The 26,926-nt window shown below is 43.2% G+C and overlaps 1 protein-coding gene across 1 annotated transcript in view; it reads right to left on the reverse strand.

Annotated features, from left to right (window-relative positions):
* Nucleotides 1–1,290: 1,290 nt before the first annotated feature.
* The window catches only part of IL31RA (interleukin 31 receptor A), a 62,912-nt gene continuing 37,276 nt past the window's right edge, over nucleotides 1,291–26,926 (reverse strand). The window contains 7 exon segments of the mRNA XM_007472183.1: nucleotides 1,291–1,449; nucleotides 1,451–1,644; nucleotides 1,647–1,740; nucleotides 3,056–3,137; nucleotides 4,323–4,416; nucleotides 10,212–10,257; nucleotides 10,259–10,353. Of these exon segments, the coding sequence (XP_007472245.1) occupies nucleotides 1,291–1,449; nucleotides 1,451–1,644; nucleotides 1,647–1,740; nucleotides 3,056–3,137; nucleotides 4,323–4,416; nucleotides 10,212–10,257; nucleotides 10,259–10,353 (764 nt within the window).

The following is a 26,926-nucleotide window of genomic DNA, read 5'->3' on the forward strand; positions in this document are numbered from 1 at the left end:
GTGGCCTGGACAGTGGTGTGGCCCTGCCGGCCCGGTGAGAGTCCCTTCCCCAGTGCGCTGCCAAGGCCCTCCCTCGTTCCTCCATCCCCAGCCATGGCAGTGGACCAAGGGCAAGAGCCCTGGGTGGGGGTTTTGCTACAGACACTTGAGATTTAATGAGGGTAATGAGGCATTTCAGGCGCACCATCAGGAGGGCCACACCACCTCCCACCCCTATGTTGAGAGACTTAATCTCTAAAGTGGTGTCAGCACTACCTCAGAGGTGTAGCCTGGAGCCAGGGAGGTCAAGGTGGAGGGAGAAAGCCTCGCCTCCTGGCAGACCACCCAAGTGCCAACTAAGCAACTGTCCTTTGGCAACAGGGAAAGTCTCTCTTGGAGCTGCGAGGAGTGGCCCCAGCAAAGACTGTGCCCATGGCCCAATTCCTCAGGAAGGCCAGACATGTCCGCCTCTGGTGTCCACTGCCCCTCCAAGTCAATCCATCAGAGGCCTTAGCGAGAGCTTGTTATCTGAACAAAAGTAAATAAATTGCTTTTCCTCTGCAAAGTGCTCAGGCTGATCACCATCCTTCTCCGGAATGAAGAAGTAATTTTTTTTTTTTTTTTGCGGTACGTGGGCCTCTCACTGCTGTGGCCTCTCCCGTTGCGGAGCACAGGCTCCGGACGCGCAGGCTCAGCGGCCATGGCTCACGGGCCCAGCCGCTCCGCGGCACGTGGGATCTTCCCGGACCGGGGCACGAACCCGTGTCCCCTGCATCGGCAGGCGGACTCTCAACCACTGCACCACCAGGGAAGCCCTTAAATCTTTATTTTTAATTAATTAATTAATTAATGTTTGGCTGCGTTGGGTCTTTGTTGCTGCGCACGAGCAGAGAGCGGGGGCTACTCTTCGTTGCAGTGCGCAGGCTTCTCATTGCGGTGGCTTCTCTTGTTGCAGAGCACGGGCTCTAGGCATGCAGGCTTCAGTAGTTGTGGCACGTGGGCTCAGTGGTTATGGCGCACAGGCTTAGTTGCTCCACGGCATGTGGGATCCTCCCAGACCAGGGCTCAAACCCGTGTCCCCTGCATTGGCAGGCGGATTCTTAACCACTGTGCCACCAGGGAAGTCCACCATCCTTTCTTCTCGAGCAAGCTACACGTCTGGGCCAACCAAGCTCAACGAGTCACTCGGGGGTGTGAGAAACTTTCTCTAACACAAGCGGGATGGGGAGACGCTAAGGAAGCTCTTGTAGCCAAGTCTTCTCTCTGAGTCATGCACACTGAGACGTAGGGGGATTCAAGCCGTGGCGGCACTTAGACTTCTCTTTGGGTTTGGTCTAGAAGTTTTTCAGACATGAGAAATTCTCTGGTTGTCACTGAATTTTTCAAGTATGGGTTTGGTGCTCCTTCCCCACAGAGATGGTCTGGCCCTAAACCTTGGGTAGGAGGGAGAGGATGCTCTTTGGCTTCTGAGCAGAATCCCCTCTGGCGTTCCAGAACGTAGGTGTTGCGATTCTCTCGGTGGAATCTCGACTGAAACTGCGGGACAATAAGTCCCATATGGGGAGGTCATGTACTCATTCTTTTCCCCTCCCAAGATATTTTCCTGACCCTTTTCAGCTTCCTCTGTGGAAACCACTTCCAGAAAATTCTCAAAATTTACCACAACCTGTCAATAAGGTCACTGGGGGCAGAACATGGTTTTAGAATCCCGTCTTCTTCTGTGTTCACAGAGTCATCAAACTCCTTCAGATTTAGCTTATCCTGGAAAAGAGAAAGGGACACCCCAATGGTCATTTGGGGGCCACATATGATGTAGCCAAAAGCTATTAGGCTTGGAACACCCAAAGCCCCACCTCTGGACCAGCCCCCCTCTTAGAGGCCAGAAGTGGTGCCCTTCCATGGGAGGTTAGCAAGAGTGGTCCATTTCCTGAGAAGAATGCAGTATATTCAAACAATTTCTTCTTCTAGAGAGCTCAAGGCTATTTTCCACATAATCATATGCTCATAAAATCCCAGTGAAGATGGAAGCACCAAAATTAGAATTATCACAAAGACAAATAACTTGCCCAACATCACCAGAAAATCAAAGGTGGCCTCCTGGTGGGGGTGGTGTCCGACATCTTTGTATCCCCAGAGCCTAGCTCACTGCCTGGCGTATAGTGAGTGATTAATAAGTGACTGCTACAGAGGCCAGACCTACAGATTATTCAAAAAACATTTTAGACATCAGACAAGACTGCCTATGAATTAGTTTACTCTCTTAATAATTTTTGGTAAGTAAGGAAATTAAATAAGGTAACACATGAATGATAGAGAAGAAAATAGAAACAACCAAAATTTAATTAAATAAATAATAAAAATAATTTTCACGCCCATGTTAAAAAAAGACTTCTGAGTTGAAACAGGGGCTAATATTAAAAATTCCTTATCAAGGAATATTGGAAACAGTCCTTCAATAACAAGGATTTAAAGGTTGTATTTGATTGGGCTTCTTTCTACTTAACCAAGAAATTAAACCTTAAAATTTCAGAACAGTTTTCAATTTAAAAATGTATGAAAATGGGAGGTTTCTATTATGGATAACTCCCTAGAAAACCCCATTGCCAATGTCTCCAATCTGAGAAAAACAATTTGATGCAGCCTGCCCCAGCCTCTGGACAGAAATGCACATTAGCGGCCCCTCGGGTCCCCAGGTGGTCTCTAGATTAACTTGCTCTTGGCTGCTTTTTAAATGGTCTCCAATCTTATAGCTGGGTTCTCCTGCTTTCTAGTTAGACAGTCAGGTCCTTAAGGGTAGGGCCAGTGTCTCTTCCGTGGCACCCTTTATAGGACCAGTTTTATGCCCAGCAAACACTGGGTTCTATGAGCCTGGTAAAGCCCTTTCCTCTTGTCCAAAGAATGAGGTCAAAGTCATTCCAGGAAGGCTGATTCCACCTGTCCTCCCAGCCATTCCCTGGGACTTTTTAACCTCGAGTTCTCTTTATGTGAACCCTATGCAAACCTCAGTCCATCACCCTGTCCACCTCCCACAACCAGCCTGCTCAACAATCTCCTTAACAAAAACAAGAGTGTTTACCTTTAAATCATCTCCACACCATGTGGCTATACTGCTTTCAGCAGGGTTGGGGACATTGGGCCAACATAGGTGCTTTAATTTGCTAATAAGAGATAAGATTTTAAAATAGGAAGTGAGTCCAAGAAGCATTTTACTTCTACTGCATGGCCAAGCCAAAAGAGCAGGGCTTCAATGCAGGGAATTGTATGGCTCCCTATTGAATAAGGGCAAGCTCACAGCCTCCTGACAGAAACTGGGAAAGCAAAGTACTTTGGGGAGTGAAATTGCAAGTCAACTATGGGACGTGATGGGAGGAGACCTTTCCCCAGGCAAAGCTTTTCTTACTCTTCCCTGCTCTCCCACCCCTGCATCTCCACACCCTGGTCCTGATGCCGAAAATCACACCATCACAGAGCCATTTCCTTGAGATTTATTCCCCAGGAAAGGTAACACTCTAAGCCTTACAAGATACCCACACTTCAGAGCAGTGATTCTCAAAGTGTGGTCCCAAACCAGCAGCATCAGTACCACCTGGGAGCTTGTCAGACGTGCAAAATGTACGAGAACGTGTGCTGATGACTCGCTTACAACCCAAAGCTGACTGAGGTTGACATTAGCTTGGCCATACTAAGCACAGCTGCTTGGCAGAGAAGGCCCACGACTGTGGAACTCTGGAGAGAGCGGTCTAAGGGGGAGAGAGCCCTTGACCCTCAGGGTAGAATGAGGCTCTCTGGAGAGAGAAAGCACAAGACCCTGAAGACAAGCTTCCTTCCCTACAGTGGCCAGAGCAGGCAGGACAAATGGCCCTCAGCGAGCCCTCCGACACTGCGCCACAAGCAAGGACCCGCCTGTGCTGGGCAGACGCTGGCCAGTGCTCTAATTCCATGGGCACCCTGCTCCCTGCTCTGCCTGGGAGAGAGGCTGGTAGCTTTGAGGGCCCCTGCTGCTGCCACGGGTCCCCTCTAGACACACAGAGAGAGGATCTTCTTCCCAACTCTAGTCTCAGATGCCGAACACAGCACACAAGGCCCTTGGGGCAGCTGGCACTTCCCTGGCTTCAAAAAGTCCTAGGCCCGGTGCACAGTGCTGTCGGGGGTACAAGTCCTCCTGTTTGGTTAGAATTCTGATGGGCCACAGTGTAAGGCATACAATAAATTCAATAAATATGTATCAACTCAATAAATGAATGGACACCCCTTAATGGCAGTGTGCCCTCTTCCACCCATGGTGTCTTCCACCCCTTTCCACCCCTGATTTTGAGGGCCCACACTGTTGTCTACAAACTCACTTGGGTTTTTTGAGATCATATGCCACCATCAGGATGATGAGAATAAGAAGGCCACCTCCAACCAGAGAAGTTATAACGAAAATCTCAAAGACGCCTTTGAGAAAAGGAGAACAAAAGTCAGTAGCAGGTTGAGCCCCTTACTTTCTTGACAAAAATCAAAGATTAATGTTTTCTTCCAGTAGCTTCAGCAACATATACCCTAAACATTTTCTTTCAATTTAATTCAAATTCATTCAATTTCTCTTCTTCCTGAATAATACTGACAGAAATTGTGTTCCCCAGGTTCATCCTCCAACTTCATTCATCTAGTAAACATTTTCTGAGCACTTACAATTTGCCAAACACTATTCTGGGTAATAAAATAAATAGCAAGAAGCAAGAAACACAAGATCCCTACTCTCGTGGAGCTTACCTTCTGGTTCAAGAATTCAGACAATAAATAACCTAAGATTATTTCAGATAAAATGGTGTGATAGAGAGTAGGGTAAAGTGGGTAGGGGGTTAGCACCCTTAGATAGGGTGGCAAAGGAAGACTACTTGGAGAAGAGAAATCTGAGCTAATGTGAATAATGAGAAGGAACTGCCCACGTTCATGCTGGGGAAAGCATTCCAGGCAGAAGGAAAAGCACAAATGGGAACATAAACGGGAAGTGGTGGGAGGTGAGGTCAGGAAGGGACAGATGAGGAAGGGTCCTGAAAGCAATGGGAAGGAGTTTGGATTGAATTCAAAATACAACAGAAGCCACTGGTGGGTTTTAAGCAGGGGGTCTAGGATTTTAAACTCTGGCTGCTGTGTGGAAAACAGATGGTAGAGGATCAAAAACAGAAGCAGGGAGATCTATAAGAACCAAGAGTAACAGACCCATCACAAATAATGAAATTGAAACTGCGATTAAAAATCTTCCAACAGGGGCCTCCCTGGTGGTGCAGTGGTTGACAGTCCGCCTGCTGATACAGGGGACACGGGTTCGTGCCCCGGTCTGGGAAGATCCCACATGCCGCGGAGCGGCTGGGCCCGTGAGCCATGGCCGCTGAGCCTGCGCGTCTGGAGCCTGTGCTCCGCAATGGGAGAGGCCACAGCCGTGAGAGGCCCATGTACCGCCCAAAAAAAAAAAGAAAAAACTTCCAACAAACAAAAGTCCAGGACCAGATGGCTTCACAGGTGAAATCTGTCAAACATTTAGAGAAGAGCTAACACCTATACTTCTCAAACTCTTCCAAAAAACTGCAGAGGGAGGAACCCTCCCAAAATCATTCTGTGAGGCCACCATCACCCTGATACCAAAACCAGACAAAGATGTCACAAAGAAAGAAAACTATAGGCTAATATCATCAATGAATACAGATACAAAAATCCTCAACAAAATACTAGCAAACAGAATCCAATAGCACATTAAAAGGATCATATACCATGATCAAGTGGGATTTATCCCAGGAATGCAAGGATTCTTCAATATATGCAAATCAATCAATGTGATACACCATATTAAGGAATAAAACCCATATGATCACCTCAATAGATGCAGAAAAAGCTTTTGACAAAATTCAACACCCATTTTTGATAAAAACTCTCAAGAAAATGGGCATAGAGGGAACCTACCTCAACATAATAAAGGCCATATGTGACAAACCCGCAGCAAACATCATTCTCAATGGTGAAAAACTGAAAGTATTTCCTCTAAGATCAGGAATAAGACAAGGGTGTCCACACTTGCCCCTCTTATTTAACACAGTTTTGGAAGTCCTAGCCATGACAATCAGAGAAGAAAAAGAAATAAAAGGAATATAAATTGGAAAAGAAGAAGCAAAACTGTCACTGTTTGCAAATGACATGATACTATACATAGAGAATCCTAAAGATGCCACCAGAAAATTACTAAAACTAATCAATGAATTTGGTAAGGTGGCAGGATACAAATTAATGCACAGAAATCTCTTGCATTCCTATACACTAACAATGAAAAATCAGAAAGAGAACTTAAGGAAACAATCCCTTTCACCATCGCAACAAAAAGAATAAAATACCTAGGAATAAACCTAAGGAGGCAAAAGATCTGTACTCAGAAAGCTATAAAGCACCGATGAAAGAAATCAAAGATGACATAAACAGATGGAGAGATATACCATGTTCTTAGATTGGAAGAATCAATATTGTGAAAATGACTCTACTACCCAAAGCAATCTACAGATTCAATGCAATCCCTATTAAATTACCAATGGCATTCTTCACAGAATTAGAAAAAAAAAATTTTACAATTTGTATGGAAACACAAAAGACCCCAAATAGCCAAAGCAATCTTGAGAAAGAAATGGAGCTGGAGGAATCAGGCTCCCTGACTAATCTACACTACAAGGCTACAGTAATCAAGACAGTATAGTACTGGCACAAAAACAGAAATATAGATCAATGGTACAGGATAGGAAGCCCAGAGATAAACCCACACACATATGGTCACCTAATTTATGACACAGGAGGCAAGAACATATAATGGAGAAAAGACAGCCTCTTCAATAAGTGGTGCTGGGAAAACTGGACAGCTGCATATAAAAGAATGAAATTAGAACACTCCCTAACACCATACACAAAAATAAACTCAAAATGGATTAGAGACCTAAATGTAAGACCGGATACTATAAAACTCTTAGACAAAAACATAGGCAGAACACTCTGATATAAACCACAGCAAGATTTTTTTTGACCCACCTCCTAGAGTAATGAAAATAAAAACAAAAATAAACAAATGGGATGTAATTAAACTTAAAAGCTTTTGCACAGCAAAGGAAACCATAAATAAGATGAAAAGACAGAACCTTCAGAATGGGAGAAAATATGTGCAAATGAAGCAACAGACAAAGGAGTCATCTCCAAAATATACAAACAGCTCATGGAGCTCAATATCAAAAAAACAAACAACCCAATTAAAAAATGGGTGGAAGACCTAAATAGACATTTCACCAAAGAAGACATACAGATGGCCAAGAGGCACATGAAAAGCTGCTCAACATCACTAGTAATTAGAGAAATGCAAATCAAAACTACAATGAGGTGTCACCTCACACCAGTCAGAACGGCCATCATCAAAAAATCTACAAACAGTAAATGCTGGAGAGGGTGTGGAGAAAAGGGAACCCTCTTGCACTGCTGGTGGGAACATAAATTGATACAGCCACTGTGGAAAACAGTATGGAGGTTCCTTAAAAAACTAAAAATAGAACTACCATATGACCCAGCAATCCCACTACTGGGCATATACCCTGAGAAAACCATAATTCAGAAAGAGTCATGTACCTCAGTGTTCATTGCAGCTCTATTTACAATAGCCAGGACATGGAAGCAACCTAAGTGTCCATCAACAGATGAAAGGATAAAGAAGATGTGGTACATATATACAATGGAATATCACTCAGCCATAAAAAGGTATGAGGTTTTTTGTTGTTGTTTTTTACATGATAATATTTATCTTTTATTAGATATATTACATATTCCCAAAAATATATAAAATCTTCCAAGAGAAAATATCAAAACCTATTGATTTCAAGGTAAGCAACATAATCAAAATGAAAGCAAAGAATTTCTTCCAGACAAAGGAATGTGAAAACATTTCAGCACAAATACAACAAAGACATGGGAAGGTAATTACAATGTTTTACATTTTACAGCATTTTGTTTTAATCAGTAGTTGTAGGAAACAAGGATGCTGAGTTCTCAAACACTGTAGTTACAACCGCAAATTAAATTTTCGGAAAAAAAAATAAGAGAAAGTAATGAACTACTGAACATCTGCAATAATAAACATAATAAAACATAAGCAAACAAATATGCCACTGAGATCACAACTGAAGTGTATGATTTTTAGTGTGTGCCGGGGTCACTAAATTATTTAATCAGTTCTTGACCACAATACAAAGCAAAAGCATCCTCTCTTCATTTCCCTGATGATTTATTCTAAAAATAAAAAGCAGAAACTTGCTGGTAAAAGAGAATTTCTGCTTTACCTGTGAGCAGCTGGTGGCAACACACACTGAATAAGACCCCAACCAAACACGGGACAGATCCATCTCAAACCATCGGGAGTGGCAAAACCACTATTATTGCAACAAGATTTTTAAATTTCAATTGATCAGAAATTCCAGAACAATTAAGCACACCCACTTAAACCACAGAACACAGTGAACTCCTATAGGAAGGTTTTATTGGGTATTTGTAGTGAGGTGGATGGACCTAGAGTCTGTCATACAAAGTGAAGTAAGCCAGAAAGAGAAAAACAAATATCGTATATTAATGCATAGATGTGGAATCTAGAAAAATGGTACAGATGAACCTATTTGCAGGGCAGGAATAGAGATGTAGATGTAGAGAAGGGACATATGGACACAGGGCGGGAAGGGGAGGGTGGGACTAATTGGGAGATTAGGACTGACATACATACACTACCATGTGTAAAACAGATAGTGAGCAGGAACATGCACAGGAAGCTCAGCTCGGTGCTCTGTGACGATCTAGATGGGTGGGATTGACGGAGGGGGGGGGTGTGGGAGGGAGGCCCAAGAGGGAGGGGAAATAGGTATATATATAGTTGGTTCACTTCATTGTACAGCAGAAACTAACACAACATTGTAAAGCAATTATACTCCAATAAAAAAAAATGAAAAGCAAACAAACAAAAGAACCAAGGGTAAGAAACTTCTAGTCTCCAAGGCAGGCTCTTGCCTTCAATCTGACCCGTAGAGAAAATTCCATCAGATAATGCAATTTGTGCCTAGTGTTGTGAAAATATAACATGATTTTAAAAGATTTTAAAGAGCAATATCAAAAAGAACTCCCAAAAGACAATGTTAGTCAATAAAAACAGAACATGTTTTCTGTGTAAAAACACATACTTTACTCACATTTTCCAGAACCATAAGCTATTTTTATTCTTTTGGATGTGTGATGATGAACAGGAGAATTTCAAGAATACTTAGACTATTTATAGCTTTTATTGAAAATTTTGCAATGTTCCTTCACTTTTAAGCTTCATTTTTTTTAAAGTGTTAGTATATCCTTAAAATCAAACCTCTGTCATTCAAAGACAGAGATTTCTGTTTCTCCCATTCTCCTTCCTTCTTTCTGCTTCATCTCCCTCTTCAGCCTGTCTTCTTTCCCTCTTGAATATTCCCCATAACCACAGTATGAATCATATTATATTTTACATTATTGTTGTATTTATTAAATTTTTCTTGCTCCCATTTTTTTTTTGGCGGTACGCGGGCGTCTCACTGTTGTGGCCTCTCCCGTTGCGGAGCACAGGCTCCGGACGCGCAGGCTCAGCAGCCATGGCTCATGGGCCCAGCCGCTCTGCGGCATGTGGGATCTTCCCGGACCGGGGCACGAACCCGTGTCCCCTGCATCGGCAGTCGGACTCTCAACCACTGCGCCACCAGGGAAGCCCTCTTGCTACCATTTTTTAATATAAAAGCTGATTAGTAGAACATATTATACACTTTACTCCACAAACAATGAGGTTAAGTGGGCCAATGGTGCTTGATCAACCACGGTTTTCCCTTGTTTGACACACAGGGACTGGTGACTATGAACTTGGGGATAGCCTTGAGGTGGGAGCTGGTTTGGAGTGACAGTGAAGTTGGCATTCACTTGATCCCTCCTCCCTAAGAAGATTCGGGGCTAACCAGGAAGAAGCAAAATGACCCATCTTTCCAAATTCAGCTCTTAATTTTCCTGCTCTCCCTCCTCCCTCCTCACCCATATGCTTTCCAGGAAGGCCAATGAGTCAGAGAGCAAATGGTTCTTCTCACTTCTCCCTTTCATTTGCCTTCGGGAAACATCATCTGTGACTAGCCTAAAGGAAATGCCAAGGAGACATTCCCAGGGACTGAAGGAACACTCACTAATTGACAATGTCTTGAAGTTTATCCTGGTGCCACTAGTTCCCCCCAGCACTGGTGCTGGCCATGACCTGAACAGTGTAAGAGGTCTTTCATGTCAGGGACTCCAGGCTATACTGCAGGATGCTGGAGTTGGCTGTCTCGGCTAAAGGAAAAATATAAAAGTCAAACACCACAGCCAAACCCAAGTGAAAACTGTGCTTTAGTGGCACTGAAATAAAAGCACTGGAACCTGGGCTTCCAAGCTTGGCCACCTCATACCCCAATCTCTCTATTCATGTTCTGGTTAAAATTAGCCTATCAAGATGGATCAAAGACCTAAATGTAAGAGTTAAATCTATACAATGCTCAGAAAACGTAGGACTGGTGTGTCCTGAAGTTACTGCCAACATATACTGTACAAGTGACTTCCTGAGTACTGGGATAGTGGGGTGCAAGGATAGAAGAAGGGTCCTTTGTAGGATGGAGGCGGGGGAGTGAGGAACAAAGGAGGAGCCAGGTGGGTAATGCAAAGGAGATGAGCGAGGAGGGAGAGATGAGAGGAGATGGTAAGAAAAGGGACAGAAAAGGAGGGGAAGAAGCAGGAAAGGAAAAGGGCAAACAGAGGGGAGAAACAGCCAGGAAACAGGAGAGAGGAGGTGAGGAGCTGGGGGAAAGAGAGGAAGGAGAGCAATGAGATGCCAAAAACCCTTGGTGTGTCCCCAGAATTCTCAAGTAACACTCATCGGGTTATCTCATACTTGCTCAAGTTCAGGCAAGTTTAAAATCCTTTTGCAAATGGAGAAATCACCCTGTTTTTCCAAATGGCATTCCAATCCCAATCACATCAGGGTTGGAGCATTCTTCTACCTTTCTCCTTTCCCCTCCCACCCCAAGGGCTGAGGGACACCCTCAGAGGCAGCAGGCAGCAGGCAAGGGAAAGCACAGGCAGTGGCATTGGGAAATCTTTGAGAATCAATCCCAGATGTTGTGGGTTCTTTCTCAGTTATCAAGTGTGGAAACGAATGATTCTGTCAATGTATTTTTTTATAGATTTTATTTTTATTTATCTATTTTTGGCTGCATTGGGTCTTCATTGCTGCGCACAGGCTTTCTCTAGTTGTGGTGAGTGGGGGCTACTCTTTGTTGCGGTGCACGGGCTTCTCATCCCTGTGGCTTCTCTTGTTGTGGAGCGTGGGCTCTAGGCGCATGGGCTTCAGTAGTTGTGGCTCACAGGCTCTAGAAAGCAGGCTCAGTAGTTGTGGCCACAGACTTAGTTGCTCCGCGGCATGTGGGATCTTCCTGGACCAAGGATTGAACCCGTGTCCCCTGCATTGGCAGGTGGATTCTTAACCACTGCGTCACCAGAGAAACCCTGTCAACATATTTTTGAGGTAGGAAAGTAAACAGTGGCACATACCGTGTGGGGCCAGACCCACGTGGATCAAGTAGGCCAACCTGTGAAGTACGTGAGATGGACTTCAATGCCCTCCTTCCCCTCGCCTGGGGGCTGGTCTTCCTTTTGCTTCAATAGGAGTTTTCTAAGAATTAGAGCTGCTTAAAAAAGAATGGACTAAAATTAGACAGTGGTGATGATTACACAACTCTATGAATATACTAAAAGCCAATGAATTGTATACTTCAAAAAGGTGACTTTTCTGGTGTGTGAATTATATCTCAATAAAGCTGTTATTGGCACAGGGTTTGTTATGCATCCCGGCAGGGTAATTACCTGATTGTAGTTTAGCACCTTATGGTTAATATTACCTCCCACCCCGATTCCCACCATTTATGACTGTCTCAATGCCTTTCTTTCTTTGCTTTTGGCAATAAATTTTGTTTCCTCTGTGTTCAGAAGGCAAAAGGAGCCCCGGTCCTGGAGAAAACTCTTGGCTACAACATATAGTATTTTCCAGAAAACAACACTAACCTCACAGAGACAATGAACACCACTAACCAGCAGCTTAAATTGTATCTGGGAGGCAAGACCTACCGGGTATATGCGATTTCTTACAATTCTCTTGGGGAGTCTCCAGTGGCCACACTTAGAATTCCAGCTATTGATGAAAAGTGTAAGTATAACATAAACTTCTTACTTAGATGCCTGACCCCATCCAACTGTCCAAGGAGTAGTCCCTATCCTCTCAGAGGCTGCTGTTTCTCTAGAGTCAAAATGATTCTGAAGTGAGGACTTTTTAGGTTATGGGGGAGTGATCATAATCTTTGAGTAATTCACGAACCTCTTGAAATAGAGTTCCTTTGGAACAAAGCTTGTGCTGAAAATCAGACTTCATAAATCATATGATACCAAGTCATGAGCCTAGAAGTTCTACATGCAGCTTGTATTTATTTTGTTCTGAGTCAGTATAAGCTGGGTTAAGTCATAAAAATCTGTCAGATCTGCCACATTTATCCTCAGTGGCTGAAACCTCTCTTTTGAAATCTTCCCCTCACAGGATTGACTGCACCCCAGGCGTGGTTTGCTCACTCCTGTTTTCTTCCTTTTTGCCTTTCCATTTGACTATCAAGTTAGGGAAATTTCTAATGTTTATACTTCCCAATAAATTGCTCACTACACCTTTAATTAGGTAATTTTAAAAATGTTACTGCTCCCAGGTAAACTCATATTTTGTATTCTGTTTCGTAATAAAATAGCTTCTTTGAGTCTTAGTCAAGGAATTGCAAGCAATGGATTCCCTCTTCCCTGCTTTATTTTTCTTTACAGATCTTACTCTTCCTCATTCTATAGGTTTTCTCATTTATTTTGATTATTACCTGTCTCTCCATCAATAGGATGCAAGTCCCACGAGAGCAGAGATTGTTCTTTTTGTTCTTTGTCTCTTTTCTTTCTCCTCCTGATCCTCCCTCCTCTCCTCCTCCTCATTTCCAAAATCTAGAATAAACACAGAGCAGTTGGCATAGAAAAGGCGCTCAGTAACTATTTGTTGAAACACACCATAGCTAGGGAATGCACCCTCCAATTCTCCATCTCTCTCTGTTTGCTTAGATCTAGAATTATATCAGGCATTTACACTACCAGCGCCAGACTTGTCTGCCTGTGCTTTCTTCTTTCTCTTCTTCTTTTTTTTATCATAGTAGTTTTTATTTATTTTTAAATTCTTTTATTTTTTATATATTTTTTTTGCAGTACGCGGGCCTCTCACTGTTGTGGCCTCTCCCGTTGCGGAGCACAGGCTCCGGATGCGCAGGCCCAGCGGCCATGGCCCACGGGCCCAGCCGCTCCGCGGCACGTGGGATCCTCCCGGACTGGGGCACAAACCCATGTCCCCTGCATTGGCAGGCGTACTCCCAACCACTGCGCCACCAGGGAAGCCCTATTTGTAAATTTTAAAATATTTATTTATCTATTTGTTTTTGGCTGCGTTGGGTCTTAGTTGAGGCACGTGGGATCTTTCGTTGCGGCACGTGGGCTCTTTGTTGTGGTGCACGGGTTTCTCTCTAGTTGCAGCGAGTGAGCAGGCTCCAAAGTGCGCAGGCTCAGTAGTTGCAGTGTGCTGGCTTAGTTGCCCCATGGCATGTGGGATCTTAGTTCCCGGACCAGGGATCGAGTCCGCACCCCCTGCATTGGAAGGCAGATTCTTAACCACTTGGACCACCAGTGAAGTCCCTCTTCTTTCTCTTCTTAAACTTAACCCATGTCTTCTTTTGCCTCATTTTAGCACTCCTATATATATATATATATATATATATATATATATATATATATTTTGTGTGTGTTTTGAGCTACAGTCAGTATTTGATATTGTTTTAGTTAGTGTTTGCCACAGCCCTTAGTTCCTGGCATCCTAGTTCCTGCCTATCCAGTACCCCTGGTGATGAAGTTTCCAACAAATGTGTGTGTCACTGAACACACATTCTGTGTTAACAGAGGCGCTGATGAATAGTAATCGCAGTTTCCTGGTGTGGCCCTGTGGTGGGAGGCAGGAAAGGGTAGGGAATAAAAACATGGGCTTTGGAGTCTAGCAGCTCTGGATTCAAATCTTTGCTCTTTCACTAGATACCATAAACCTTGGGCAAATTATCTACCCTCTCTAAACCTTAGCTACTTATTAAATGGGCTTTTAGTTATACCTCCCTCATAAGGCTACTGTGAATATTAAATGAGACTGTGTATAGAATGCTTTGTCTAGTGCTAATTATTATTATTGTGATTCTTAACAAAATTTCTAACTAACTGAATTTCTATTAGACATGGATTATCAACTTTAAAAATATCATAAAATACACTTTAAGATTATGCTAAATTCACACAGCATTTTTAATTTTTCCCAATTCTGAAGGTATTTGCTTTATGTCACAAGTATTGGCACAATCATCAGTTATAATGGTTCCAGACCAAGTGTAGGCAAACTATAGCTTGTGGGTCAAACCTGGCCTGACACCTGTTTTTGTAAATAAAGTTTTATTGGAACACAACCACACCTATTCTTTTTTACATCGTCTATGTCTCCCTCTGTGCAACAATGGCAGATCTGAGTAGTTGCAACAGAGGCCTGCAAAACCTAAAATGTTTATATTTGGCCCTTTATAGACCTCTTTACAGGTCCTGGTCCTAGACATATATAAGAAAGTAATGCTCTATAGAATTTTGTTTAATAAAGTAGAGTCAACTGGAGAATAGTTATAATAATAATAATAATTGTAAGTTTAACAATCATTAAGTAAGTATAATTATCCAATATTGTCCATTAGGGTATATCAGACATTGTGCTAAGATGGTATAGGTTAATCTAATTTTAGCCTTGAAATGACCCATGGGGTAGGTGCTATTAGATTCACTTTATAGCTGATGAAGCTGAGACTCAGGAAAGCTTAATAACTTGCTCAGAGTCTCTCAAGTGGAATTCAAGCCCAGGTCTGCATGATTCCAAACTTGTACAATGTACTTTATCCAGAGCCTTGGACTTGGTATTAATGAAGTGACTTAGAAATCTGGACACAGCTGCTGTGTGACACTGAACTGGTTATTTTCCTCTGTGGACCTCTATTTTCCCATCTTTCAAATAAGGGATTGGAATAGATATACCTTCAAGTTCCTTCTGGCCTGAACGTCCTCTGAGTTCTAGGAGACCTTAGCCAGCGGGTAGCTATGGAGTAGTCTGAGGCAGGATCTAGCAAAACATGGCCAGTTGTGTGATGAGGGGCTCAGGAGGAGGTTGGGACTTGAGTTGAGGTAGAGTTCAGGTTGCGCTAGGATGGCTGGCAAAGGTGAGGCACTACCAGCTTCTGAGAATGGTATTTGATAGGCCCAGGGTGACTGCCTTCATGCAAATCACAAAAAATTAACAGTGTTTATGGTCGTAGTCCCTTTCCTCTTTTCCCTGGAGGGATCTGTATTCCTACCACACCCAGGGGTATATTGTATTGGGAAAAATTGCTCAAAAAGTTCTTGTCGAGCGATGGAGGCAGTTAGTTGACATTCAGTAGAATGACGATTTGGAAACTTTTCTTTCAGCACCCTTAATGCTGCCCAGGCCCTCTCGTCTTACAAGGCTGACTCATGACTTGGTTCTACACCCACCTGTGGTCCAGGGCCCGGGCTTGTTTCCTCTTTCAACCTGACTTCTCCTCCTCAGAGCCCCAGTGTTGGTAAAGAGAAGGAGTGTGGGGTTAGCAGCCAACACTCACTCCTGTCAAGTCAGGATTTGCGTGCAGGTGGTTTACTAAGAAAACGCCTCTAGAGAGACCAGAAAAGGAAGTAGAGGAAGCAAGGCCAAGGAAGGGGAGGAAGAGGAGGCCGAGCCAAAGGTGCTGATTGATTTTCCTAGATCCTCCCAACAAAGCACCATAGACTGGGTGACTTCAAACAACAGAAACTCATTGCCTCATCGTTCTGCAGGCTAGAGCTCTGAAAACAGGGTGTTGGTAGGGCCATCCTCCCTCAAAAGCTTCTCAGGGAGGATCCTTCCTTACTTATTCCAGCTTCTAGAAGCCTCAGGCTTTCCTTGGCTTAGAGCAGCATAATTCCAATCTCTGACTCATTCTTAACATGGCCAGCTTCTTGTGTGTCCTCTGTCTCTGCATCCAAATTCCACTTTAGTTAAGGAGACTAGTCATATTGGGTTAAGGGCCCCCATCATATTTTAACTACTCACCCGATTTCCAAATAAGGTTACATTCTGAGGTACTAAGGATATCTTTTGGTGGGGGGGGACACAATTCAACCCATAGTAAGTGTCATCTGAACTGACAGTCCTGGGGAGGCTGGTTCCAGCCTGACCCGGTGGGGGACTCTGAAGCGTAAGTTACATCTCAAAGTTATCCCAACCAGGTGATGTATAAAGACAGCAAGAAAGCATGTGAGGGGATCAGGGAGCAGTAACATTATCTGCTCCAAGAGGCTGGGTAAGGTTCCAATGCTCAAGTAATGACTTTCAGCCTGACTGGAACAGCGACTAAGGCTGCTTAGAGGCTATGAGCAGGGGAGGGCACGGAGGAGAAAGCAGGAGCCCTAAGGCTTAGGTGGGGTTGATTTCCTGGCTCTGTGCTCCTTGCCCCTGCTCCAGCTTCACATTTTCCCCATGCCTCAGTTACCCTTCCTCAGAGCTACCCTTTCAGGTAGACAAATTCTCTGGCCTTACTTCTAGACCAGAAACTGGAGTCTCTCATAAAGGCCTGGTTTGGGGAAAGGATCCTCCAGCTGTGGCCTTCAGGAACAGAAGCTCCTAAATACACACACACCCCGCCGGGGCTTGCTGCATAAAAACAGCGGAATTCAGTACCCCCCAGCCCCCTACATCAAATCTCTACCCTTGCCTAGGCTTCCAGCTTCAAGAGGAATTTTGGTTATTTTGAGGGACTCCGTCTCCTCTTCTGCCCTCATTCAGGACCATCTTTTTGTTTTTTTGGTACGCGGGCTTCTCACTGTTGTGGCCTCTCCCATTGCGGAGCACAGGCTCCGGACACGTGGGCTCAGTGGCCATGGTTCACGGGCCTAGCCGCTCCACGGCATGTGGGATCTTCCCGGACCGGGGCACGAACCCGTGTCCACATCGGCAGGCGGACTCTCAACCACTGTACCACCAAGGAAGCCCCAGGACCATCTTTGATGTTCATTTAAACATACTTCCTGTGGATTACAATTTTGTAGGCTCAGGTGTGTTGTAGGTGGTGAGGAGTAGATGAAGGGAAGAGCCACACGCTGTGGTCTTCTGAGCCTCACTCCTTCACGCCGTCCTTCCCTGCTTCCCCACACCTCCAATAGTCCTCTCTTCTGTGTATTCAGAACATTGTCAATAAGGGAGCTCTCTGATTTGATTAAATCCCAGGTAAGGGATTTGAAGGCACATGTTCAACTTTTCTATTAAAGGAACCCTGCGGACTATTTCCCCACCTGCATTTTTTGCTAGGCCTGCAGAAAATGTAGTCATTTACATATTGGTCCACACCTAGGTGCTTTGGATGGATGTGTCTTTCTGCTACAGACACAATTCTTTCTTCCATGAGAATAGGACTCTGTAGCCAGGTTGTATAGCGCCAGCCTAGAAAACTGAAATTTGAAACCATCATCCTGGTATCATTTTAGGGTCACCATCTTTCAGCTTCCCAGCCACAGAATTACAGGTGCCTGAAATTCTACCTTTAGAGATTCATTCTTTGTCTCAGGCTTGCTTTCCTTCTGACTTGCAGAGACACCAGAGCTACCCTGTTAAGTCGTCTTAGTCATCAATCTTCTAGTAAGATTCTTTGCTGGAAATAGGTAAAATTGGGGAAGATAACAAAATGTGAAAAAAGCAGTTCATCAAATATTGAGGGTAAGGAAAAGGGACACAATAAAAGCAGTAAAAACAGTATCACAGAGACTTCCGGGAAGATGGCAGAAGAGTAAGACGTGGAGATCACCTTCCTCCCCACAGATACACCAGAAATACATCTACACGTGGAACAACTCCTACAGAACACCTACTGAACGCTGGCAGAAGACCTCAGACCTCCCAAAAGGCAAGAAACCCCCCACGTACCTGGGTAGGGCAAAAGAAAAAAGAATAAACAGAGACAAAAGGATAGGGATGGGTCCTGAACCAGTGAGAGGGAGCTGTGAAGGAGAAAAAGTGTCCACACACTAGGAAGCCCCTTCGTGGGCGGAGATTGCGGGTGGCGGAGCGGGGGGAGCTTCGAAGCCGCGGAGTAGAGCGCAGCCACACGGGTGCGGAGGGCAAAGCGGAGAGATTCCCGCACAGAGGATCAGGGCCGACCGGCACTCACCAGCCCGAGAGGCTTGTCTGCTCACCTGCCAGAGTGGACGGGGCTGGGAGCTGAGGGTCGGGCTTTGGTCGGAGCGCAAAGAGAGGACTGGGGTTGACAGCATGAACACAGCCTGCAGGGGGTTAGTGCACCACAGCTAGCAAAGAGGGAGTCCGGGGAAAAGTCTGGACCTCTTTGTTTCCTGGTGCGCGAGGAGAGGGGATTAAGAGCGCTGCTTAAAGGAGCTCCAGAGACGGGCGCGAGCCGCGGCTAAAAGCGCGGACCCCAGAGACAGACATGAGACGCTAAGGCTGCTGCTGCCGCCACCAAGAAGCCTGTGTGCGAACACAGGTCACTATCCACATCCCACTTCCAGGGAGCCTGTGCAGCCCACCACTGCCAGGGTCCCAGGATCCAGGGACAACTCCCCCGGAAGAACGCACGGCGCGCCTCAGGCTGGTGCAACGTCACGCTGGCCTCTGCCGCCACAGGCCCGCCCTGCACTCCGTGCCCCTCCCTACCCCCGGTCTCAGTGAGCCAGAGCCTCCGAATCAGCGGCTCCTTTAACCCCGTCCTGTCTGAGCAAAGAACAGACGCCCTCCGGCGACCTACACGCACAGGTGGGGCCAAATCCAAAGCTGAGTCCCTGGGAGCTGTGAGAACAAAGAAGAGAAAGGGGAATCTCTCCCAGCAGCCTCAGAAGCAGCGGATTAAAGCTCCACAATCAACTTGATGTACCCTGCATCTGTGGAATACATGAATACACAACAAATCATCCCAAATTAAGGAGGTGGACTTTGAGAGCAAGATTTATTATTCTTTCCCCTTTTCCTTTTGTGTGTATGTGTATGCTTCTGTGTGAGATTCTGCTGTATAGCTTTGCTTCCACCATTTGTCCGAGGGTTCTATCTGTCCGTCTTTTTTTTTTTCCTTAATAATTACTCTTTATTTTAATAACCTTATTTTATTTTACTTTATCTTCGTTCTTTCTTTCCTTCCTTCCCTCCTTTACACAACGAATCAACCCAAATAGAGGAGGTGGACTTTGAGAGCAAGATTTATGATTTTTTCCTCTTTTCCTCTTTTTGTGAGTGTGTATGTGTATGCTTCTGGGTGAGATTTTGTCTGTATAGCTTTGCTTCCACCATTTGTTCCAGGGTTCTATCCATCCGTTTTTTTGTTCTTTTTTGGGTGTTTTTTCCTCTTAATATTTTTTTTAAAATAACTTTATTATATTTTATCTTACTTTATTTTATTTTACTTTATCTTCTTTCTTTTTTTTTCTTCCTTCCCTCCTTCCTTCCTTGCTCCCTCCCTCAACACAGCCACTAGTCCCCTCCACCAGGAAGCCTACACAACGCACTGAACCAACCTTAGCCACTGGAGACAGACATCAAAAACAACGGGAGCTACGAACTTGCAGCCTGCAAAAAGGTGAACCCAATCACAGTAAGATAAGCAAAATGAGAAGACAGAAAAACACACAGCAGATGAAGGAGCAGGATAAAAACCCACCAGACCTAACAAATGAAGAGGAAATAGGCAGTCTACCTGAAAAAGAGTTCAGAATAATGATAGTAAAGATGATCCAAAATCTTGGAAATAGAATGGACAAAATGCAAGAAGCAGTTAACAAGGACCTAGAAGAAATAAAGATGAAACAGACAATGATGAACAACACAATAAATGAAATGAAAAATACTCTAGATGGGATCAATAGCAGAATAAATGAGGCAGAAGAACGGATAAGTGACCTGGAAGATAAAATAGTGGAAATAACTACTGCAGAGCAGAATAAAGAAAAAAGAATGAAAAGAACTGAGGACAGTCTCAGAGACCTCTGGGACAACATTAAACGCACCAACATTCGAATTATAGGGGTTCCAGAAGAAGAAGAGAAAAAGAAAGGGACTGAGAAAATATTTGAAGAGATTATAGTTGAAAACTTCCCTAATATGGGAAAGGAAATCGTTAATCAAGTCCAGGAAGCACAGAGAGTCCCATACAGGATAAATTCAAGGAGAAATACGCCAAGACACATATTAATCAAACTGTCAAAAACTAAATACAAAGAAAGCATATTAAAAGCAGCAAGGGAAAAACAACAAATAACACACAAGGGAATCCCCATAAGGTTAACAGCTGATCTCTCAGCAGAAACTCTACAAGCCAGAAGGGAGTGGCAGGACATACTGAAAGTGATGAAGGAGAAAAACCTGCAACCAAGATTACTCTACCCAGCAAGGATCTCATTCAGATTTGATGGAGAAATTAAAACCTTTACAGACAAGCAAAAGCTGAGAGAGTTCAGCACCACCAAACCAGCTTTACAACAAATGCTAAAGGAACTTCTCTAGACAAAAACACAAGAGAAGGAAAAGTCCTATAATAACGAACCCAAAACAATTTAGAAAATGGGAATAGGAACATACATATCGATAATTACCTTAAATGTAAATGGACTAAATGCTCCCACCAAAAGACACAGATTGGCTGAATGGATACAAAAACAAGACCCATATATATGCTGTCTACAAGAGACCCACTTCAGACCTAGAGACACATACAGACTGAAAGTAAGGGGATGGAAAAAGATATTCCATGCAAATGGAAACCAAAAGAAAGCTGGAGTAGCAATTCTCATATCAGACAAAATAGACTTTAAAATAAGGACTATCAGAAGAGACAAAGAAGGACACTACATAATGATTAAGGGATCGATCCAAGAAGAAGATATAACAATTGTAAATATTTATGCACCCAACATAGGAGCACCTCAATACATAAGGCAAAAACTAGCAGCCATAAAAGGGGAAATCGACAGTAACACATTCATAGTAGGGGACTTCAACACCCCACTTTCACCAATGGACAGATCATCCAAAATGAAAATAAATAAGGAAACACAAGCTTTAAATGATACATTAAACAGGATGGACTTAATTGATATTTATAGGACACTCCATCCAAAAACAACAGAATACACATTTTTCTCAAGTGCTCATGGAACATTCTCCAGGATAGATCATATCTTGGGTCACAAATCAAGCCTTGGTAAATTTAAGAAAATTGAAATTGTATCAAGTATCTTTTCCGACCACAACGCCATGAGACTAGATATCAATTATAGGAAAAGAGCTGTAAAAAATACAAACACATGGAGGCTAAACAATACACTACTTAATAACGAAGTGATCACTGAAGAAATCAAAGAGGAAATTAAAAAATACCTAGAAACAAATGACAATGGAGATACAACGACCCAAAACCTATGGGATGCAGCAAAAGCAGTTCTAAGAGGGAAGTTTATAGCAATACAAGCCCACCTTAAGAAGCAGGAAACATCTCGAATAAACAACCTAACCTTGCACCTCAAGCAATTAGAGAAAGAAGAACAAAAAAACCCCAGAGTTAGCAGAAGGAAAGAAATCATAAAAATCAGATCAGAAATAAATGAAAAAGAAATGAAGGAAATGATAGCAAAGATCCATAAAGCTAAAAGCTGGTTCTTTGAGAGATAAACAAAATTGATAAACCATTAGCCAGACTCATCAAGAAAAAAAGGGAGAAGACTCAAATCAATAGAATTAGAAATGAAAAAGGAGAAGTAACAACTGACACTGCAGAAATACAAAAGATCATGAGAGATTACTACAAGCAACTCTATGCCAATAAAATGGACAACCTGGAAGAAATGGACAAATTCTTAGAAAGGCACAACCTGCCAAGACTGAATCAGGAAGAAATAGAAAATATGAACAGACCAATCACAAGCACTGAAATTGAAACTGTGATTAAAAATCTTCCAACAAACAAAAGCCCAGGACCAGATGGCTTCACAGCCGAATTCTATCAAACATTTAGAGAAGAGCTAACACCTAACCTTCTCACACTCTTCCAAAATATAGCAGAGGGAGGAACACTCCCAAACTCATTCCACGAGGCCACCATCACCCTGATACCAAAACTACACAAAGAAATAAAACTACAGGCCAATATTATTGACGAGCATAGATGCAAAAATCCTCAACAAAATACTAGCAAACAGAATCCAGCAGCATATGAACAGGATCATGCACCATGATCAACTGGGTTTTACCCCAGGAATGCAAGGAAACTTCAATATATGCAAATCAATCAATGTGATACACCATATTAACAAATTGAAGGATAAAAACCGTATGATTATCTCAATAGATGCAGAAAAAGCTTTCGAAAAAATTCAACACCAATTTATGATTAAAAAAACTCTCCAGAAAATAGGCATAGAGGGAACCTACCTCAACATAATAAAGGCCATATATGACAAACCCACAGCCAACATCATTCTCAGTGGTGAAAAACTGAAACCATTTCCTCTACGATCAGGAACAGGACAAGGTTGCCCATTCTCACCATTATTATTCAACATAGTTTTGGAAGCTCCAGCCACAGCAATTAGAGAAGAAAAAGAAATAAAAGGAATCCAAGTCGGAAAAGAAGTAAAACAGTCACTGTTTGCAGATGACATGATACTATACACAGAGAATCCTAAAGATGCCACCAGAAAGCTACTAGAGCTAAACAACCAATTTGGTAAAGTAGCAGGATACAAAATTAATGCACAGAAATCTCTTGCATTCCTATACACTAATGATGAAAAATCTGAAAGAGAAATTAAGGAAACACTCCCATTTACTATTGCAACAAAAAGACTAAAATACCTAGAAATAAACCTACCTAAGGAGACAAAAGACCTGTATGCAGAAAATTATAAGACACTGATGAAAGAAATTAAATATGATACAAACAGTTGGAGAGATGTACCATGTTCTTGGATTAGAAGAATCAACACTGTGAAAATGACTATACTACCCAAAGCAATCTACAGATTCAATGCAATCCCTATAAACGTACCAATGGGATTTTTCACAGAACTAGAACAAAAAATGTTACAATTTGTACGGAAACACAAAAGACCCCAAATAGCCAAAGCAATCTTCAGAAAGAAAAACGGAGCTGGAGGAATCAGGCTGCCTGCCTTCAGACTATACTACAAAGCTACAGTAATCAAGACAGTATGGTACTGGCACAACAACAGAAACATGCATCAATGGAACAGGATAGAAAGCCCAGAGATAAACCCACACACATATGGTCACCTTATCTTTGATAAAGGAGGCAAGAACATACAATGGAGAAAAGACAGCCTCTTCAATAAGTGGTGCTGGGAAAACTGGACAGCTACATGTAAAAGAATGAAATTAGAACACTCCATAACACCATACACAAAAATAAACTCAAAATGGATTAAAGACCAAAATGTTAAGGCCAGACACTACAAAAGTCTTAGAGGAAAACATAGGCAGAACACTCTATGACATAAATCACAGCAAGATCCTTTTTGACTCCCCTCCTAGAGAAAGGGAAATAAAAACAAAAGTAAACAAATGGGACCTAATGAAACTTAAAAGCTTTTGCACAGCAAAGAAAACCATAACCAAGACGACTCAGAATGGGAGAAAATATTTGCTAACAAAGCAACTGACAAAGGATTCAATTCCAAAATAAACAAGCAGCTCATGCAGCTCAATATCAAAAAAACAAAAAGTCCAATCCAAAAATGGGCAGAAGACCTAAATAGACATTTCTCCAAAGAAGAGATACAGATTGCCAACAAACACATGAAAAGCTGCTCAACATCACTGATCATTAGAGAAATGCAAATCAAAACTACAATGAGTTATCACCTCACACCAGTCAGAATGGCCATCACCAAAAAATCTACAAACAATAAATGCTGGAGAGAGTGTGGAGAAAAGGGAACCCTCTTGCACTGTTGGTGGGAATGTAAATTGATACAGCCACTATGGAGAACAGTATGGAGGTTCCTTAAGAAACTAAACATAGAACTACCAAATGACCCAGCAATCCCACTACTGGGCATATACCCCGAGAAAACCATAATTCAAAAAGAGTCATGTACCACAATGTTCATTACAGCTCTATTTACGATAGTCAGGACATGGAAGCAACCTAAGTGTCCATCGCCAGATGAATGGATAAAGAAGATGTGGCACATATCTAAGTAATGGAATGTTACTCAGCCATAAAAAGAAATGAAATTGAGTTATTTGTAGTGAGGTGGATGGACCTAGAGTCTGTCATACAGAGTGAAGTAAGTCAGAAAGAGAAAAACAAATACTGTATGCCAACGCATATATATGGAATCTTAAAAAAGAAAAAAAAAAGGTTCTGAAGAACCTAGGGGCAGGACAGGAATAAAGACACAGACGTAGAGAATGGACTTGAGGACACAGGGAGGGGCAAGGGTAAGCTGGGACGAAGTGAGAGAGTAGGACTGACATATATACACTACCAAATGTAAAATAGATAGCTAGTGGGAAGCAGCTGCATTGCACAGGCAGATCAGCTCGGTGCTTTGTTACCACCCAGAGGGGTGATATAGGGAGGGTGGGTGGGAGATGCAAGAGGGAGGGGATATGGGGACATATGTATACATATAGCTGATTCACTTTGTTATACAGCAGAAACCAACACAATAATAATTGTAAAGCAATTATACTCCAATAAAGATGGCGCAGTGGTTGAGAGCTTCTCTGGTGGCGCAGTGGTTGAGAGCTTCTCTGGTGGCGCAGTGGTTGAGAGTCCGCCTGCCGATGCAGGGGACACGGGTTCGTGCCCCGGGCTGGGAGGATCCCAAATGCTGTGGAGCGGCTGGGCCTGTGAGCCATGGCCACTGAGCCTGCGCGTCCGGAGCCTGTGCTCCGCAACGGGAGAGGCCACAACAGTGAGAGGCCCGCGTACAGCAAAAACAAAACAAAAACAAAAAACAAAAACAGGAGTACTGGCAGTACTCCTCAAGACTGCCAAGGTCATGAGAAATAAGGGAAAACTAAAAAACTGTCACCGACCAGAGGTGACTAAGGAGACATGACAGTTCAATGCAGTATGCTACCCTGAATTAGATTCCGGAACCGAAAGAGAACATTAAGGAAAAACTAGTGAAATCCAAATAAAGTCTGGAATTTACTTGATAGTCATGTGCTAGTATCAGTTTCTTAGTTTTGTCAAATACACTATGATATTATAAAATAGTAACAATGAGGGAAACTGGATGAGGGGTATATAAGAATTCTCTACACTATGTTCACAATATTTGTATAAATTTAAAATTAAAACAGAATGTTTATTTTTTAAACATGGACAACTGAAGTCTAGATTTGCCCCTCACACATCTACCCTTCTCCCACTTAAGAAAAAACATATAACCATATTTCTATGTTTCTAGAAATAACTATTTCCCCTATTTTTAGAAATAAGGAGAAACAGTCATAACTTTCCTGTAAGAAAGGGAAGGAGAATGTTCTTGCTTTTCAGAGAATTTCCCACATGCAAAAGGAATATTTTTCAAAATTAAAAAGCTGTTCTTATCTCCCTTCTTCCCTCTATGCTCGTTATCACTTTGGTACTGTTGTAAAGTTAGTGTTTGTTCTGAAAAATATCTTGAAATAAAAGAAGGGCAAGGCTGAGACCAAGGGAAGAATAGTTTAGAAGGAAAGTAATGTGGAAATTGGAGTCAGTTATGTAGGAAATTATTAAGTGAAACATGGTAAGAGAAGACAAGGATCCAAGATCGAAAAAGACAAGTCGAGGGGAAAGGTGTCACGATGCTCATAAGCAGAACTTTAAATTGGATTAACTGGGAGCAACTGTTGATTTCTGAGGTGGCCAAAAGAGGCTGAATGAGACAGAGAGACACAGGCCTACCTGCCTGTATTATCTACAAAGCTCTGGAGCGCCACATGTGTAACTCCAGGGAGCTGCAGGGCAGGCCAGGCCAGGACAGAGGTCTGGAAGACATTCTCATTATCTCCAGATCACAACTGCCTTCTGGGTGACCCCCAATTACTACATGTTATGGGCTGAATTATGCCCCCCCTGCCGTCAAAACTCACATCTCTCTGCCAGTACCTTAGAAGGTGACTACATTTGGAAATAGGGCATTTAAGGAGGTATTAATTTAAATGAGGCCATTAAAGTGGGCCCTAATTCAATCTGACTGGTGTCCTTATAAGAGGAGATTAAGATACACAGACAGATGACCATGTGAAGAGGCAGCAAGAGGACAGTTATCCACAAGCCAAGGAGAGAGGTGTCAGAGAAAATCAACTCTGTAGGCACCCTGACCTTGGACTTCCAGTCTCCACAACTGTGAGAAAATAAAATTCTGTTGTTCAGGCCACCCAGTCTGTGGTATTTTGTTATGGCAGCCTCAGCAGACTAGTACATGTACTGCATGTCTTCTCTACTTCCCCAGTGCCCAATCCCCACTTCTTTAAATCTGGTCTTTTTGTGTGTGTGTGTGTTTTTTTTTTTAAGTGGTACGCGGGCCTCTCACCGTTCTGGCCTCTCCCGTTGCGGAGCACAGGCTCCGGACGCGCAGGCTCAGTGGCCACGGCTCACAGGCCCAGCCGCTCCGCGGCATTTGGAATCCTCCCAGACCGGGGCACGAACCTACGTCCCCTGCATCG

The sequence above is a fragment of the Lipotes vexillifer genome, unplaced genomic scaffold, assembly GCF_000442215.2.
Source record: "Lipotes vexillifer unplaced genomic scaffold, Lipotes_vexillifer_v1.1 scaffold810, whole genome shotgun sequence".
In the NCBI taxonomy this organism is placed as follows: Eukaryota; Metazoa; Chordata; class Mammalia; order Artiodactyla; family Lipotidae; genus Lipotes; species Lipotes vexillifer.